The 15,168-nt window shown below is 43.8% G+C and overlaps 1 protein-coding gene across 1 annotated transcript in view; it reads left to right on the forward strand.

Annotated features, from left to right (window-relative positions):
* Positions 1-15,168, forward strand: part of Zyx (lipoma-preferred partner zyxin) — a 65,670-nt gene that overhangs the window by 3,707 nt on the left and 46,795 nt on the right. Inside the window, 1 exon segment of the mRNA XM_045757323.2 lies at positions 11,574-12,147. Within this exon segment, the coding sequence (XP_045613279.2) occupies positions 11,574-12,147 (574 nt within the window).

Here is a 15,168-nt window from a genome sequence, read left to right on the forward strand (position 1 = left end):
CTGACTAACAAAGTAGTTATATATTTATAAAATCATGAATGACAGAGTTGTCAAAGCTGAACAAATTAAAGATAAAAATGAATAAAATTGCAGCAGATTTATTTTTATCCTTAGCTATGTTCAGCTTTGACAACTCTTATTGTCACTTATTTTATAAATATATATTCACATTGTTGTTCTGCAGGAATGAACTCCTGATCTACTTATAAAATGAACACGATATAATAACTCCATTGTATTATAATTAATTTGTAATGTAAATGCTGTACAAACACCATAGGGTTTGATTCTTTGACAATACAGTTTGTGAAAATAAATGTTAAATCGTATTTGAACAATCTTAGTCAGTTTTAGCGCAGTATTATTTATTTTGTATATTCACTGTGAAATTGGGTATTTAAATTTTTCGTCGCTTAAGAAGCGTAGATTATGTAAAATATTTTGTAATTTACAGTAACACGTTTGACACAGCTAAGTTAATACAGTACAGTACATGGCTTGTTCTCAAGCTTATGCTGCATAACAGTGCTTATATTTTAACTCCATATGTATTTTGTTCCCAATCATTTTGAGCAATACATTTCATCTCCAGACTAATTTTGCTTCCACATTTATAGGTTTGCAATAAAGTCCTTGTACAGTTTGAAATTGTAAGTCTGTTCTATAGGAGATAAAAAGCAAACTGTATAATGGCTTTTCCCAGACAGATGGGCTCTGAAAAGTTGACCAATCCATTGGTCAGCACACTTGCCACATTTGTCCTCGTGGAACTTTCTCATAAAAACCTCACTCCTTAAATGATCTTTGTACGAGAATAACTAATGTGATTAATGCCATAATTGTAAAACAAATGCACAACGTGTTTGTGGAACGTCAAAATCATATCATGATTTGAATCTAATGATAGTGGACCTGTTACTTGACATTCTCACGCTCGTGGATGACAGGGATGTCTGGTTATTGGATGTAGATAGTGATGTGTCTAGGTTCGAGCCCTGGCCAGGGAAGAATGTCTGGGCCTCGGTTCTTGCCTGTTTGCCTCTGTTCACCTGACAGCAATTAGGTACCTGGATGTTAGTTGATTGGCGGGGCGTGTCTTAAGAACATAAGAACAAAGGTAGCTGCAGAAGGCCTATTGGTCCATACGAGGCAGCTCCTACTTATAACCACCCAATCCCACTCGTATACAATTCATGTCCAACCCACGCTTGAAACAATCGAGGACCCCACCACGGTACGCGGTAATTGGTTCCACAAATCAACAACTTCGGAAAACTAATCTTACAATGCGCTATGGGTAGGGGCAAGCTCTCGGCCTGTTAACAAGTCTCAAATAGTATGTTCCTGTACTCGCCAGTGTGTGGGGAAAAAAATGGGGGGGGGGGGGTTGTATATGCCAGAGTGTAAGGGAAAGACATTCGATAAAACAGTATGTCTGGGTGTAGTGAAGGGACAGTAAATGGGATGGGAGATATCAGTGTATGAGGAAGGTATGATAGAAAGATAGGGGGGAGGGGTAGTAGATGAACGAGGGATGGGAGGGAGGACATAAGGGTCTCTGGGCGGGGACCGGAGATGAGAGGATGTTTGGGCGTAGGTAAGGTTATGAAGGCTGCAGGACGTCTGGACTTGGTGGGGGGGGGAGGTAACTGCCTTATTGGCAAGGTTGCATTCCTAGAGTTTGAGTCAAGGTAACGTGGGCCGAGTAACTTGCTCGCATGTTATAATAAAGCCTTGTCATTAATTTTTTCGGGTGTATATGACAACCACTGTCTCTTAGATGTAAATACAATAGATGGCGGCAACAGTGGCGTCAGGACTGTGCTGTTACCGTAGCTTAACTGTGGTACGTCCTCAAATATAATCTCATTAAGGAGAGGGTTGAACTCTTGACACTGTAAAAAAAAAAAAAAAAAAAAAAAAAAAAAAAAAAAAAAAAATGTGCAATCTACTCTGCTAAAACAGTAGTACTTATAATAACTGTTTAGTCGAATGTACTGGAAAAGATCAGGGCAAATGGGGGAGACCTTTGACAAGCCGCCAGCTTCATGTCCTCGTCGAGACCATTAGTATTAGTGGCCGTCTGGTAAATTCGGGTACAAAAATGAACTGCTGCAGCCAACTAACAATGTTCGTTTTGTACTGTTAACCGTGTAGAGGGCACGGAAAAAATATGGCAAAACCAGCTTGAACATTCCTAGGCTTAGTATAAAATATATGTAATAGGCCTAAGATAGCATATATGTATAAGACTGCTTGGACACGTTACGCTAGTTTCTTGAGTCACTTCTCAGTCTTAGTATGCCATTTGGCCTAATTCAGTAATACAAAACTAACTTCTTGGGTACAACCGTCAATTTTTGTACGTCCGATCAAATGGTGTAAGTACTAACATTTTAGGTAACCGGGATTCGTGGTTAGAAGCTGTTAAAGTAGCGATGCCGTGGCGGGTTCTTAAGGCAGGGTAGCCTCACTTGTTGATATAATTCATATCTTCGATAGCTGGGATTACTAATATTCGTTACTAATACCGAAAGTTATTTTTAATGTGTCTAAGGCATATTTAAGGTACTTGCCGTAATCTTGTCAAGTGACTAATTTTAGTGATTTGGTGATCCGTTCGTTTAATCTCTCGTAACTCATATCGCAGAGGTGGGATTAGTGTGGTGGCACAACTCTGGACTTTCTCCAGCATCATTTTGTGTTTAACGAGGTAAGAACACCTCGCTGGCATCGCATATTCCAGAGGTTGGTTTGACATGTGTTTACAATGTCCTGAATGCATTCTAAAGGTTTTAAAGACAGTTCTTATGCTGGCACATTGCACATGCCGCTTATATTTGGTTCATGTGTGCGCGCATGCGTGGAGTGAGGCGAGGGGAAGTACATGTGAGGCGAATGAGAAAGGGTGTACTTGTGGATACATGGGTATACATGGAGGCTGGGCATGAGGTGAGATGAGTAGCAAGTGATGAACATATTGAACGTGGGAGGTGAGGTGACCAGCGTGAGTGACCATAGAAGTAAGAGCGATAAAAGTGAATTGATATTCATGTCTGGTGTTGCTCCCTCTGATGCAACACCTACACTACGCCACACAGATTGACAATAAACACGTGCAGCGGCAAAGTAGGGCACGGGAGGCGAAGCGACGCGGTGTGTGCGCTTACAGTCAGTCGGGTATGTCTCCAGACCATTGTGTATTTGTTTTTTGTAATTTGCATTTTTATGTAACTGTGCAGAGCTTAAACATTTTGGTGTATTAAGTCAAGTTAGGCGGAGTTACTCGTAGATGTCCAGGGGTTTGTATTATGAGCTGCGGGTGTATTGCATGTGGATTACATCAGGCTTGGTGTGTGGATTGGTCTGGCATGGTGTGAGGCAGACTAGCAGACACACGGGTACCTGAGCAGAGACAATAATTGTATGCTGGGATGACGGTGGGCGGTACGGTGAATGTGGCACCCTCCACGATGCTGTCGTTAGTAAGGTGTCGCGGTAGTGAATCAACGAGTATGACCTTGGCTACCACTTGAGTAACAGGCTTTAATGTTAGCGCTAATTCTGTGTACTCTGCCACACATTGACAAATGTGTGCTGGCACGGAAACGTCGCCTCGTATGTACTCTGATGGCCGCTGGTAGAAACAATATTTTTACAGTAGTATTGCTACTGATTGTCCTGAGCTTGCATAGTATTCATGTCTACAGTATAGCAAGCACCGGCGGTGTGGGCCTCTTGCCTAATACATTTTGTTTACGGAATCGACCAATCCTTTTAAAGTACGACATAATGGTAACACTTAAAGCACCGTAAAATGACGTTTAATATATATTAGCGTCGATGGATTAATTAGGTGGTTTGCTTAAATTCGTATGTTTGGTTTGGCAAAACAGTTGTATATATTAGCGAGTGGCAAATTGAGAAAGACGGGCAGGTGTGTAACCTTTAGAACTCTGGTGCGGTGTCAAGTGTGTTGCGGTGAAGGCAAGTGGGGCGGGGACCAGGCTATGGTCACTTTTTACACAAGACGATTCGACGAAATATTCAGTCTAAAACCGTAAATTTTATTAGGTTAAGATATATAAGGCTCGGATGGGTTAGATTGAAATTTAAAGTACGCTCTAAAATCCATTAGCGAACAAGTGTTATGTGGGAAGTGACTTGTATCCCAGGGGGCTAGCAAGTCCTTCCCCGTGACACTGATGGTGTCAGTGTCCCCGAGCTTGCAACAACTGCACTTACTGCCGCCTCTTGTATATAATACAGGGATTGCTCAATGACTCTCAGCAGAGATCAGCGCCAAAACACATGACTCTCAGTTAATTTAATCCACAACATTCCTCTGCCTCAGCTCTTTGTGCGTGGCCATCAACCAATCACAACATGATTCCTTCGTGCCAACAATATTGACACGTTGCAACACCTTCGTTTTCTAGTGTTCAGTTACAGGCGAGACTTTGGCATTTGTGATAGGAACACGAGGTGTTTTGTTTTGACCAAACCTCTTAATCTATGTCTGTAGAACAGAATGTTTTGAAGTAGGAGGGTAGAGGCTTGGAGCTGGCTAGCTACCTTACCTTGTGATTACACTGAGGTGGTTTCGGGGCTTAGCGTCCTCACGGCCCGGTCCTCGCCCAGGCCTGGATGCTAGCCTAGTCTAACTTTCCATGTTTACACATGTAAGGAGAAACTCAGTTCCCCCGAGCGTTTTCATGGTACTGCATTTAGAAGTTTATAATTTTTTTGTAATATTACATTTTCCGAAGGAAAGATGGAGAAAGAGACACGGATACAATTGGTTTAGCATCTAATATTTTTGTAAAGGGCCGTTAAACAAAATTAACTGTCATTTTCAAACCTATGTTACTCATATATGAGTGAGTTTGGGTGGATGTAAATAAAGCTGCCTCGCATGGGCTAATAAGCCTTCTGCAGTTTTTTTTCCTACATAGTCTTATGGGTGGGTTTAGAGCTCGCATTTATTGTGATATATTGTGTACTTGTAAGGTGGTGCAGGCAACAGACACCATTATTGTTGACGGCTCCATTACAGGCACCATGTTTGTGAAGACTGTATGATAGCCAGTTGATTTTGAAAACGAACAAGGGAATGAGTGGGGGTATTCACGGGGTAAATTCCACGATGACGCCACGGGTGAGTGACGTGTAACTTGCAACCTCCGCCCCCCAACCCCCACCCCCCTTCCTTGCACTCTGTTCAGTGATTGATTATCGAGTGATTAATTATACCTCCGGCGCCACAATAACGAAGTCACTGGCGTTATAATTTCTAGAGGCTACGTCAGTGATCTGCTAGGGATTCTCTCACCCACTAGGATACTCCAGTCTTCCAGTATACTGGTGGTGGTGGGAAGACTGTATAATTACCTGCCGCCATCTGCTTCATAATTGCCACAGGTTTTTGCTAGCAGCTTAACAAAGGCAGGAATGTACTTAATCTTCCATTATTGCCGGTAGTGTTGAGGGTCGGCCATGCATGAAAGAAAGCATACACAAGAGAAATACGCTCGTGCACGCACGCACTCTTACACAGTCACATTTGCATTCTGTTATTGTATGTATTTGTGGTGATGCGAGTGAGGTGGAGCAGGTCCACTTTTCCAGTGTATCACAGACCACAAGTCTTCAACTCAACGACTAATGAACGCCATTTTGGCCACAAGCTTTTTCCTATTTACTAATAAAATACAATGAAGTGAAAGCCCGAAATTTAGTTTAAATGACTGGAGATCCCGGACGAGTGGTAACAGTGCGGTTCATCCTGGTAGTGGAGACCCCTAATGTCTTTGTGTACAATATCCGGAAGAAAACACGTGTATTGCAATCTCTGGTCAGCACTGAATATTGCAAGAGTCGTATATGGTTCACCTTGCATAATTAGACGCCTCCCTGCAGGACCAACCCTGCTCTAATGGATGTGTAGCCTTGCGGAACGCCTCCAGCAACATTCTAGATCAAATAATCACAAGGCTGGAGGCCGGGCTTGGGGGAGTAGAACAACTGCCAGAGCCCTCGTCAGGTATATTCTAGGCCTGCTTTATATACTCTAGGTTTCCCATGGTTGGGGACGGTAAGCTTATCGAGGCTCCCCCCCTAAGGCCTCGATAACCCTACCCAGGATGCAACCCCTCAACAGTTGCCTAACTCCCGGGGTGCCTGTTTACCTGCTAGGTAAACAGAGGTATCGGGTGAAGGTAAACTTGCCCAACCTATTAACTCCTACATAACCATGCTGGAGTAAACATAGTTTAAATACCGTAGGTAGGTATAGTACCTGTTATTCCATGCCATATGGCGTAACAGTATCCTGGACATATTAACCCGAGGGTAGGAATAGCCTAAGCTGCTCTATCATGTATTGATGTGTTTTATTGTCTCGGTGAACGTACTTGAACCAATAAATTTTGATCGTTGTACAATTGAAAGTCAATTTTTTTTTTTTTTTGTAATTTGGTGCTTTATTCAACGAGGAACTGAGGTGGTGGTAATTGTTGAGGACGTGGTGTTGAAGGTCTGGGTGGTGTAGCTGGTGTTGCTTAGTCTCGTTAAACCTCTTATTCCACCCCCTTCCCCCCCCCCCTTTCCGCACATTATAACTACCCAAGTGTAAGTAAAACTGGTGAAGGGGTGTGTGTGTACTCACTAGTTGTGCTTGCGGGGGTTGAGCTCTGGCTCTTTGGTCCCGCCTCTCGACTGGTGTACAGGTTTCTGAGCCTACTGGGCTCTATCATATCTACACTTGGAGTCAGCCTCCACCACATCACTGCCTAATGCATTCCATCTCCCAACCACTGTGTGCGCGCGCGCTGAGCAAGGCGCCAATCCCCCAAACCATCATCTCAACTAATAGGTCGCGTTTTATTTACCTTATGGTAACCAACGTTACAATTGCAACCTATGGAAAAATAACGCCTCGCAAATATCTAAATATTAAAACGCATCGGACTAGATAGGTAGGTAGGTTGTTTGGGTTCGTGCGTTTCTGGTTATGTTAGTAGGTTGAATTTTTGACGTAATGACAAGTCGGAAAAAACTGCCTGCTCTTGCCATACACATTGACGATAAATATGCACAATCTACATTAATGTAATAATATAAGTGGGGGGGTGAGGGGGCGTGGAGTTGTGGTAGACTGAGACAGCCAACCAGAGGAGATAAGATACCTGGTATCTGCTGGCGCTAACACCATGCTACGGCTCCCCAGGCTCGAGGCTATCTTGAGGTTATCTTGATGATTTCGGGGCTTAGTGTCCCCGCGGCCCGGTCCGCGGGGACACTTTAATTTTGCCCCGAAGGGCGAGTTTATTGGGCAGCGCAACTCATCTTATGAGTGGATACACCGCCATAGCAGCATGTACAACACTCCCCAATAGGAAGAAAACCCGCTGGGTTGTTCATCCTGTCACTTGTACCCAGACACAGCTGGGACTTGCTTAACTGTCTCAAGTGAACAGCTCCTCAAACAAGAAGATTAACATCTGTCAATCCTTAAAAGCTTACGTTATCTTGCAATTTTCATTGTGTAATTTACTGATAATTTCCTACTGTTGTAGTTTGTATACTTTTAGCCCGTGGTTCACTATGCAACAACTCGCATATTCACCAAGTGTATATATAGAGACCCTCAATTCTATATATACTTGAGCTCAGTCGCTCGAGCTCCAGTGGGCTCAATCGTCCATGACTAGGCTCTCGCCGGTCTTTCAAAATAATCCATGGGTCCGGGACCGGGGTGTTCATTATCATCCAAAGATTTGTTTCTTTGAGTTTCTCTTGGTTGGTTATGTTTGTTTCATTGGTTACTCATATATGTTGCGATATTCGTAACTGGAGGCATCCTTAAATCTTCACTGAATATTGGAAGAGTTTTGCAATCCTTCCTCACTATTTGAAACGGAATAGGCCAGCTGTCAACTGCCATTGATGTGTACTCAATGATGTGTATTGATGATTGATGGGAAATATCTCGGTGGTATTGTCTTTAATGGAGAGGATAAGAATAAGACGTAGTAGGTTCAAGCTAAATTGTGGGAAAAAGTAGGTTAAAAACATTTTTTATGATTCTGGCATCTAATTGGCACAAATCTGAGTATTTGGGGGTATGAATTGTCGACGTAGTTTGGAAAGAAACTGTAGCAAAGTTTTTGGTAAGAATCGTCCTACTACGGGAGATGCTTCTATATGATCTACTAGTTATCTCTCTTGATGTATTTAGTGGTTACATTGAGTTAGCTTTGCGATCCCACTGGTGAAAGTGTGGCGGGGAGGGCTGTGTGGGATGTGTTGTGCGGCCTTGCCCCGGGCTGCTGCCTCCAGTCCCCCCCCTCCCCCCCCCCGCCTTCTTCCTCCCTCTCCCCCTCCCTCCCCCTTCTCTCCATCCCTTCCTTCCCACCTCTTCTTTCCCATCTCCTCCGTCATTGCAGGCGGATGGTGGTCAGTACTAGCACGAGAGGTAGTGGGGCGTGGCCTACCTCTGCTCGACGTAGTCTCATTATTATTATTATCTTTATTGACCATTAATAAAGTTTTGTTTATCGGGAGTAATTAAATTTGGTCTCATTACAGTGAGTGTTGTTCATGCACTGTCACACAGGACAATGGGTCATACGTAAGACAATTAAATTATACGACTTACAATTGACAATTCAAACGTAAAACGACAATGACTTACAAAACAATTAAACGTAAGACAATGTAAATGATTTAAATATCTATATATTTCATGAGGTTACAATCTAGCACATTATATACTATGCACGTTTTAATTTCAGAATTTCAAAATGAAGTGTAAATGGCAATGTTAAGTGAGACGCCAACTTGCCACAGCTGGTCTGGGAATTGGGGGCAGCTGTAGCTTGAAGGACTCCTCAACACTATCTCAATCACGCTTTAGAAAATGTCTTCACTAGTCATTTATTTTGTGCCGACACTCTCACAAGTCGCAGCCTCGTATCAACCCTCGCAGATGACACAATCAGCATGACAATTACCTCTGCTGAAGACATTGAAAAACTACAAGCAGGTAGCAGAAAATAACACGATATTTAACACACACATTCCAGGTATTCAGGTACGATAAAAATGAGGAGCTTAGAGTACAAAACAATCAAACCTGCTCATAGTAGGAAAGCAACATGTAAATGATCTGGGAATAATGATGTCTGAAGACCTAACGTTGAGGGGAGCATAACCAAACGAATAACACGTCAGTCTTAAAAAATATAGCATGGATTACGAGAACTTTCACATTTAGAGTAATATTGCCCAACAGTTGGAAAGGCGGGACCCAAGAACTGATGCTCTGTCTAGCAGGCACAATTATGCAGGTACGCGAATAGAAACTTGAGTACCCAAAGAAACCACACGGATATAAAGACGTCTTAGGTGTCAGGGGTTCAGAAAAAAGTACACCAATAGATTGAAAGTTGCGAGATGGGTTCCAAAAGCGAAGTTTAACCCCTACAACCCACCTTAAATGCGCATATGTAAGCGCACAGGAACAAGAACCCACAAGTGTACATATAATGAAGCCATTCACAACTTGAAGACCATATTCTATAAAGAATTCGAACGTCATAATAGTTCAGTTATAAGGCAACAGGTACAACAACGCTAATAGGCGGAGCATAAATAGCTAGCCCTTACTTCCCCGTAGTCACTGGTAGGCAAGTGCATTTATTCCATTACAAAACAGAAATCCCGTATTATGTAACCTGATAAGTCTGGAGTAGATGGAGGCTGGGGGGGGGGGGGAGACGTTGGCAGTTGAGAGGAGAGAATACTAATACTGTCCGTGAAAGATGAGTGGAAAGAGAAGAACTGGAGAGAAGGCAGAGAAAAGGTAAGAATATTCTGATGATAGGAGGAGGAAGAGGGGTATATGGAGGATGCATAGAGGGGATTTGTAGTGAAGGGTGGCGGGTGGGCGCCACACTCAGCCTGGAGGACGTGTTTTACCATCACTGGTGACGCCCACACCTCTCCTCCCATCACTCGCCTCCACCCGGTCACCCCTTGACTACAAGCAGCACGGCCCCCGGTGGGAACTTACTACTGGAAACGTCACCAAATGTCATTAAACAAGGTCCAGAGTATTGCTACAAGGTTTATGCTGAGCCCAGACAACCAAACCACTAGGTTAAGGTGGTGGTTAACTAAAGGTTAAGGCGACTTTACCTCGTCCAACTAGAGAGATGGGGTGGGAGGGGGAAGTGTGAGGGAAAAGAGGAACGAGACGAAGGAACGGAACGGGATGGGAGGGAAGGATATAACGATGGATAGGGTTAGAAGGAAAATTGGGAGAGGAGAGGTGTTCATAGTGAGGAACAAAAAACGAAGCCTGAATGTGAACAAGAGACGAGCAAGCTTCAGAAAGAGCTACAGCATAAGAGTGGGGAAATATTACTGAATGTGAGTTAACAGTAGTAAGGAATAGGGTTAATAGTGGAATGGGTTTTTAATAGTGAAAAGTAACAATACAGCTTTAAATTTAATCACAAATAATTCAGTAGATAAATGTATACATGTGCACAAATATGTGCTGTATACGTCCAGTACAACGCTGGCATACTGTTGTTTATTCTCAAGCATATTGGGTTGTGTTTGTTAATTACCGGTTATCTCAACTTGTCAGACTGTAGTACTCCCGGTGGGGAGGATCTTAACTAAACTAAGGGTTGAAGGTGAACGTTGCAGGTCTTAGTTTTTGTGATGGTAGTATGCTTTGTGGGGAGTGAGTGTTCAGTACATTTCCTACCAAAAAGTCGAATGAGACAGTTTAATCTGCCCAAAGTCGAGGACTTGTATCGGGATATATTATCTGTATCCCATTTCTGCTCCTTCCAGAAATTCGACATTGGTATTTACGATTAATAGTGTGGGACGTAGTACACCACCTTGCTGGGGTGTAAGCACCAGCTTCATTGTTCTCGAAGCCGATCCATCGAACAGACCTTGGTTTTTCTTTGTGAGATGGTCTTCAATCCATTTAAAGTGTCTTTCCTTGGCACAAATACACGCAAGCTCATATGGGATCGAAATGAGCTGTACTATTAACTATAATTAGCTGTGCTCTGTCCTTTTAACAAATGTGTCGACCCCTCATCCTAGTCGAGATGGGACGGGTTGTTTAGCATGGTCCCTTTAGCATCGTGCACGATAAGAGACTATTACGCCTGTAATTACCAGGATCATCGGGTTTCGGTAGGTGGACAGTTACTACGTGTTTTGGCATCGTTACACTAGTCGATCAAGGATTGAGGGGGCTGGAACCCGCAAGTACAGTAAGGTAAGTACAGCTAGGTGATTACCACTTCTGGCTCGGTGATAAGCTGGAGGAAAGATTGTGGTGTGTGTGTGTGTGTGTGGGGGGAGGGGGGAGTTGTGAGCGCGGTTGTTAAGGGAGGCCAGGGGGTGGTCACCTATCACGTGTATTGAGTGTTATCCCATTAACGCTTGGATTATTAAGTTTCACTATCGGGTTACTCCGTAAGGGTGCCTAATAATGTGTTTATATATAAAACAACTACTAATGTGTGTTCTCCTCCCAGGAAGATGAGAGTAGTGGGCAGGCAATGTACGGGAACGTGGGCGTAGTCCATTCTGTGTGTCACGGGGGCGTTGAGGACTATTATGCAGTGAACGCCCCTGCCCCGGGCACTGTGGGCGTAGCGTCAGCCCGCATCAACCATGCCTATACAAGTGGTGGGGGTCGGGACATACCGGCTTCCTTACCAGGGCAGGAGTTCAGCGGCATCGTGATCCCTGGCGCCGTATACACGAGCAGCACTGGCCAAGTGCCCACGGGCGGCATGGGCGGCAGCATCAACTACATCCCGCCCCCGCCCCAGCCCGCCCACAGTTACACTCCCACCTCCCGCGTGGCGGTGCCCATGAGCGCACAGCCCCTCTACTCCAACACGGCCTCCCAGCCTATCTACAACAACTCCCCGCGGCCACAGCAGCAACACGCCTACAGCGAGGACCAGTCGCCGCCTCCGCCCCTTCCCTCTCAACCTCCGCCCACACAGGCCCAAGCCACCCCTACATACGCCAACATGAGTACCAACGGCGCTGCCTACCCACCTACTCACACCCTCTACGCCAATGTGGATCCTGCCTCCGGTAAGTACTCGCTGCGTTCTTGGGCTACCATGGAGGGTCTACCATTGCTCTAGGTGAGGCCCCATGCCACGATCTTGTTGTTTTAGATTCAGCAACCCGGAACAGAGAGTTCCAAGTAGCACGGGCTATGGTGTGAGCCCGTAGTGGACTTGGATCATCCTCGAAGGGGGAAGTGTCCTTTGAAGTGCTGTGTGAACACAAAGATGAGTCTTGTTGATCATTGGTGTTAGTAAGACCTAGTTAATGTATTGGGCTTCATTATTTGCTTTTGAGGTGGCCTTGTGATGATATCTCGGTAATGAAGCAAGCATTAACGTGATGATAAACCCGGCGGGACACTAGGTAAACACGTTAGTCATATTATACTGGTGACCTGACGGTCCATTCCTGTATGGTGACGTCACTGATATGGGACGGATCTCCAGGCCAGTTGCCACTTGGTGCCGGCTGTAGCTCATGGGAGGGTGTTCATATACCATTAATGCTCACTAATCACCATGTCAGCGTTATTGCACCATTCTCGACCTTTACTGTGAAAGCTTCTACACACAGTGGCAGGTTTATTACAGTAGGCTTTGTGTTGTAAGGCTTATTTTCAGCTGAAACGTTATCATTTGAGCAAAATTATCGTTTTTGTTGGCGGAGAGGACGCGTGCTTTTCATCCACCACTAATCAAATATATATTATATTTACATGCACCAAATAATTTTCCCTACGAAACCACTTGAGCATCACTTTCAATAAATGTAGGAAGAAACTTACGCAAATTGTGTTTTCCACAAAATATCTCTTTTAAAATAGGTGGGGATTTATACGGCGGCTATAAGCAAAATTAAGGTGTGATACGCATCTCTAACCTTAGTGACTGGGTGCCCATTCTTTAGTGTATTGCCCATTAGTTATATTCAGAGTGGGGTTTTGTCTTTGAGCCATGCCCTTGTTCTGAGGCATAGATGTTTTTGAGGTCCTCAACCTTCGGTAGCTGATCTATACTTGGAGATATATTTAACAACGCCTCAGGATGAATTGTTCCACATTGTTCACTTGAATGGACTTTGTACCAACCATTGTATGCCTGGGTGCATGTTCTCCCTCCCCTTCCCCTCATCTCCCCAGCCTGTCCTCTGAATAAATCCATTACCCATGAGAAACCACGACCCCATTCAAACCACCTCGAGAGATGTCTAGATATTTGTGATGGTCTGAAAGCATATTACTGTTCCAGTAATAGTTTATTCGTAAACTGGCAAGAGAACCTTTGTCTTAGAGATTATTTTAAAGTATAAAGGGGCTGCCTAACCCCCGACACAATGAAATTGTTTATTATAATTATTAATTATAAATAATAAGTGTTGGCGAGTTGTCATAGTTGTCCCAAACATGGCACACATGGAATAGAAAATGGATAGTATAATGCAATGAGAGAAAACGCATACTTGAGGTGTGTGCTGCAGGGGATAACTCAGAAGTAGAATCTTAAAGTTGTTTTTGTCTAACAATTTAACTTGCCCTCACACTTTGTGCATCTCAATTTAGGCGCTACTGACATGCAACGTCCAGATTGAAGTGCTTTAGTGGAATTTAAGCAAAGACAATTGTGTGTATTAATAGACTAAACGATATCCGTCTCAACAGAGTAAGTAGGTGGGTGTGTTTAGATTCCTAAGCGTTTGGTTAGTCAAATGCGCTTAAAATATACGTGTTTTATAAATCGTGTGAACAAGTCTTAACTATAACCATACGAACCTAGCCCACCAAACCTATCAAAGTAGATTCTCATTAGTCCTGGTAAGCGTCAATACTGAGGTGCTTTAATTCCACTTGCCGACCTCCCGTACGTGGACAGAGAACTTCTTTATATCTCGGACTCTGTTGCGTGTCTGGCTCTCAGTGATGTCCCTGTGTTTACTTAAGTGTGTGTGGGTGGTTAGTGGGTAGTGTAACGTTGTTACCTTAGCTGGCACTGCATACTATTGGTTCCTCAGTGTAAACGGTTTGAGGCACATAATGGGATCTGGAACTGAACACCAAAATTCATTTAGGTAAGCAAGTTTTTGATGAGCTAGTTACAGTTTAATGTATCAATAATAGGTTAAAAAATGATCAAGTACAGTCTCTAAGCTAAGCAATTTAAGTTTGCAGTGAACTCGTTTTATAATTTGATTTACTTATCATGCAGGCTACTCCCCCCCCCTCCCCCTGTCCCATCCAATGGGCCTCGGTGGAAAGGTTCCAATCAGACGCACTTTCTCTGATGGAGCTCTGCTTGTCAACGACGGGCGGAGCAGCACTGATGGGTCGATGTAGTTGGCTGTCCAGACAACACTGTTCAATAGAATATATAAAGTTTCTTAACCAAAGCTGGTAATAACTTGTTAATGCTCCCCAACAGAATGAGTCAGACCAAGGGGTTTATAGGTGTCAACGTGTTTTGTGAATTGAGCAAGTTGTTGTGTTACTGGAAGAGCAGCACACCACAGGTGCCGTGTGCGAGCACTCTTATACAATGTTGTAATTGATTACGATTATTGCTTTTTGGGGGAAAGGGTGACCTTGAAGAGTGTGACCCGGTTGATCAGGTCCTTTGGAGAAGTACAATATATCAAATTTCGTCTTCAGTGTTGGGAGGGGTCGGCTAGTTGAGAATTTTAAACTCTTCCAAAACACCATTTTTTGTTTTCAGTGAGAGGGGGGGGTTAAGTCTTTGGCCTTGAATGTTGATAGAATTTTCTCTTAAGAGTTCCTATTGTACCCCCTATTTTTCATTGTGGTATTTTGCACATTCTACCATATCTCCTGATCTCGGAAGGGTTTGTGTTTACAGAGTTGGAACTAATCACTCTTTAATTAATATTTTCCAGGTGTAAATTATGTGTCTCGCATACGCTCAAATGAGTACAGTGTGGGGAGGGTGGGGGTCCTTGGTGTTTATTCTGCACCTCGTTGTGCCAGTAGAGCACACAGTAAGACACGGTGTTATTATGTGGTTGTTGCTTGTGAAGATGTCCGTGGTTGGACAA

The sequence above is a fragment of the Procambarus clarkii genome, chromosome 67, assembly GCF_040958095.1.
Source record: "Procambarus clarkii isolate CNS0578487 chromosome 67, FALCON_Pclarkii_2.0, whole genome shotgun sequence".
In the NCBI taxonomy this organism is placed as follows: Eukaryota; Metazoa; Arthropoda; class Malacostraca; order Decapoda; family Cambaridae; genus Procambarus; species Procambarus clarkii.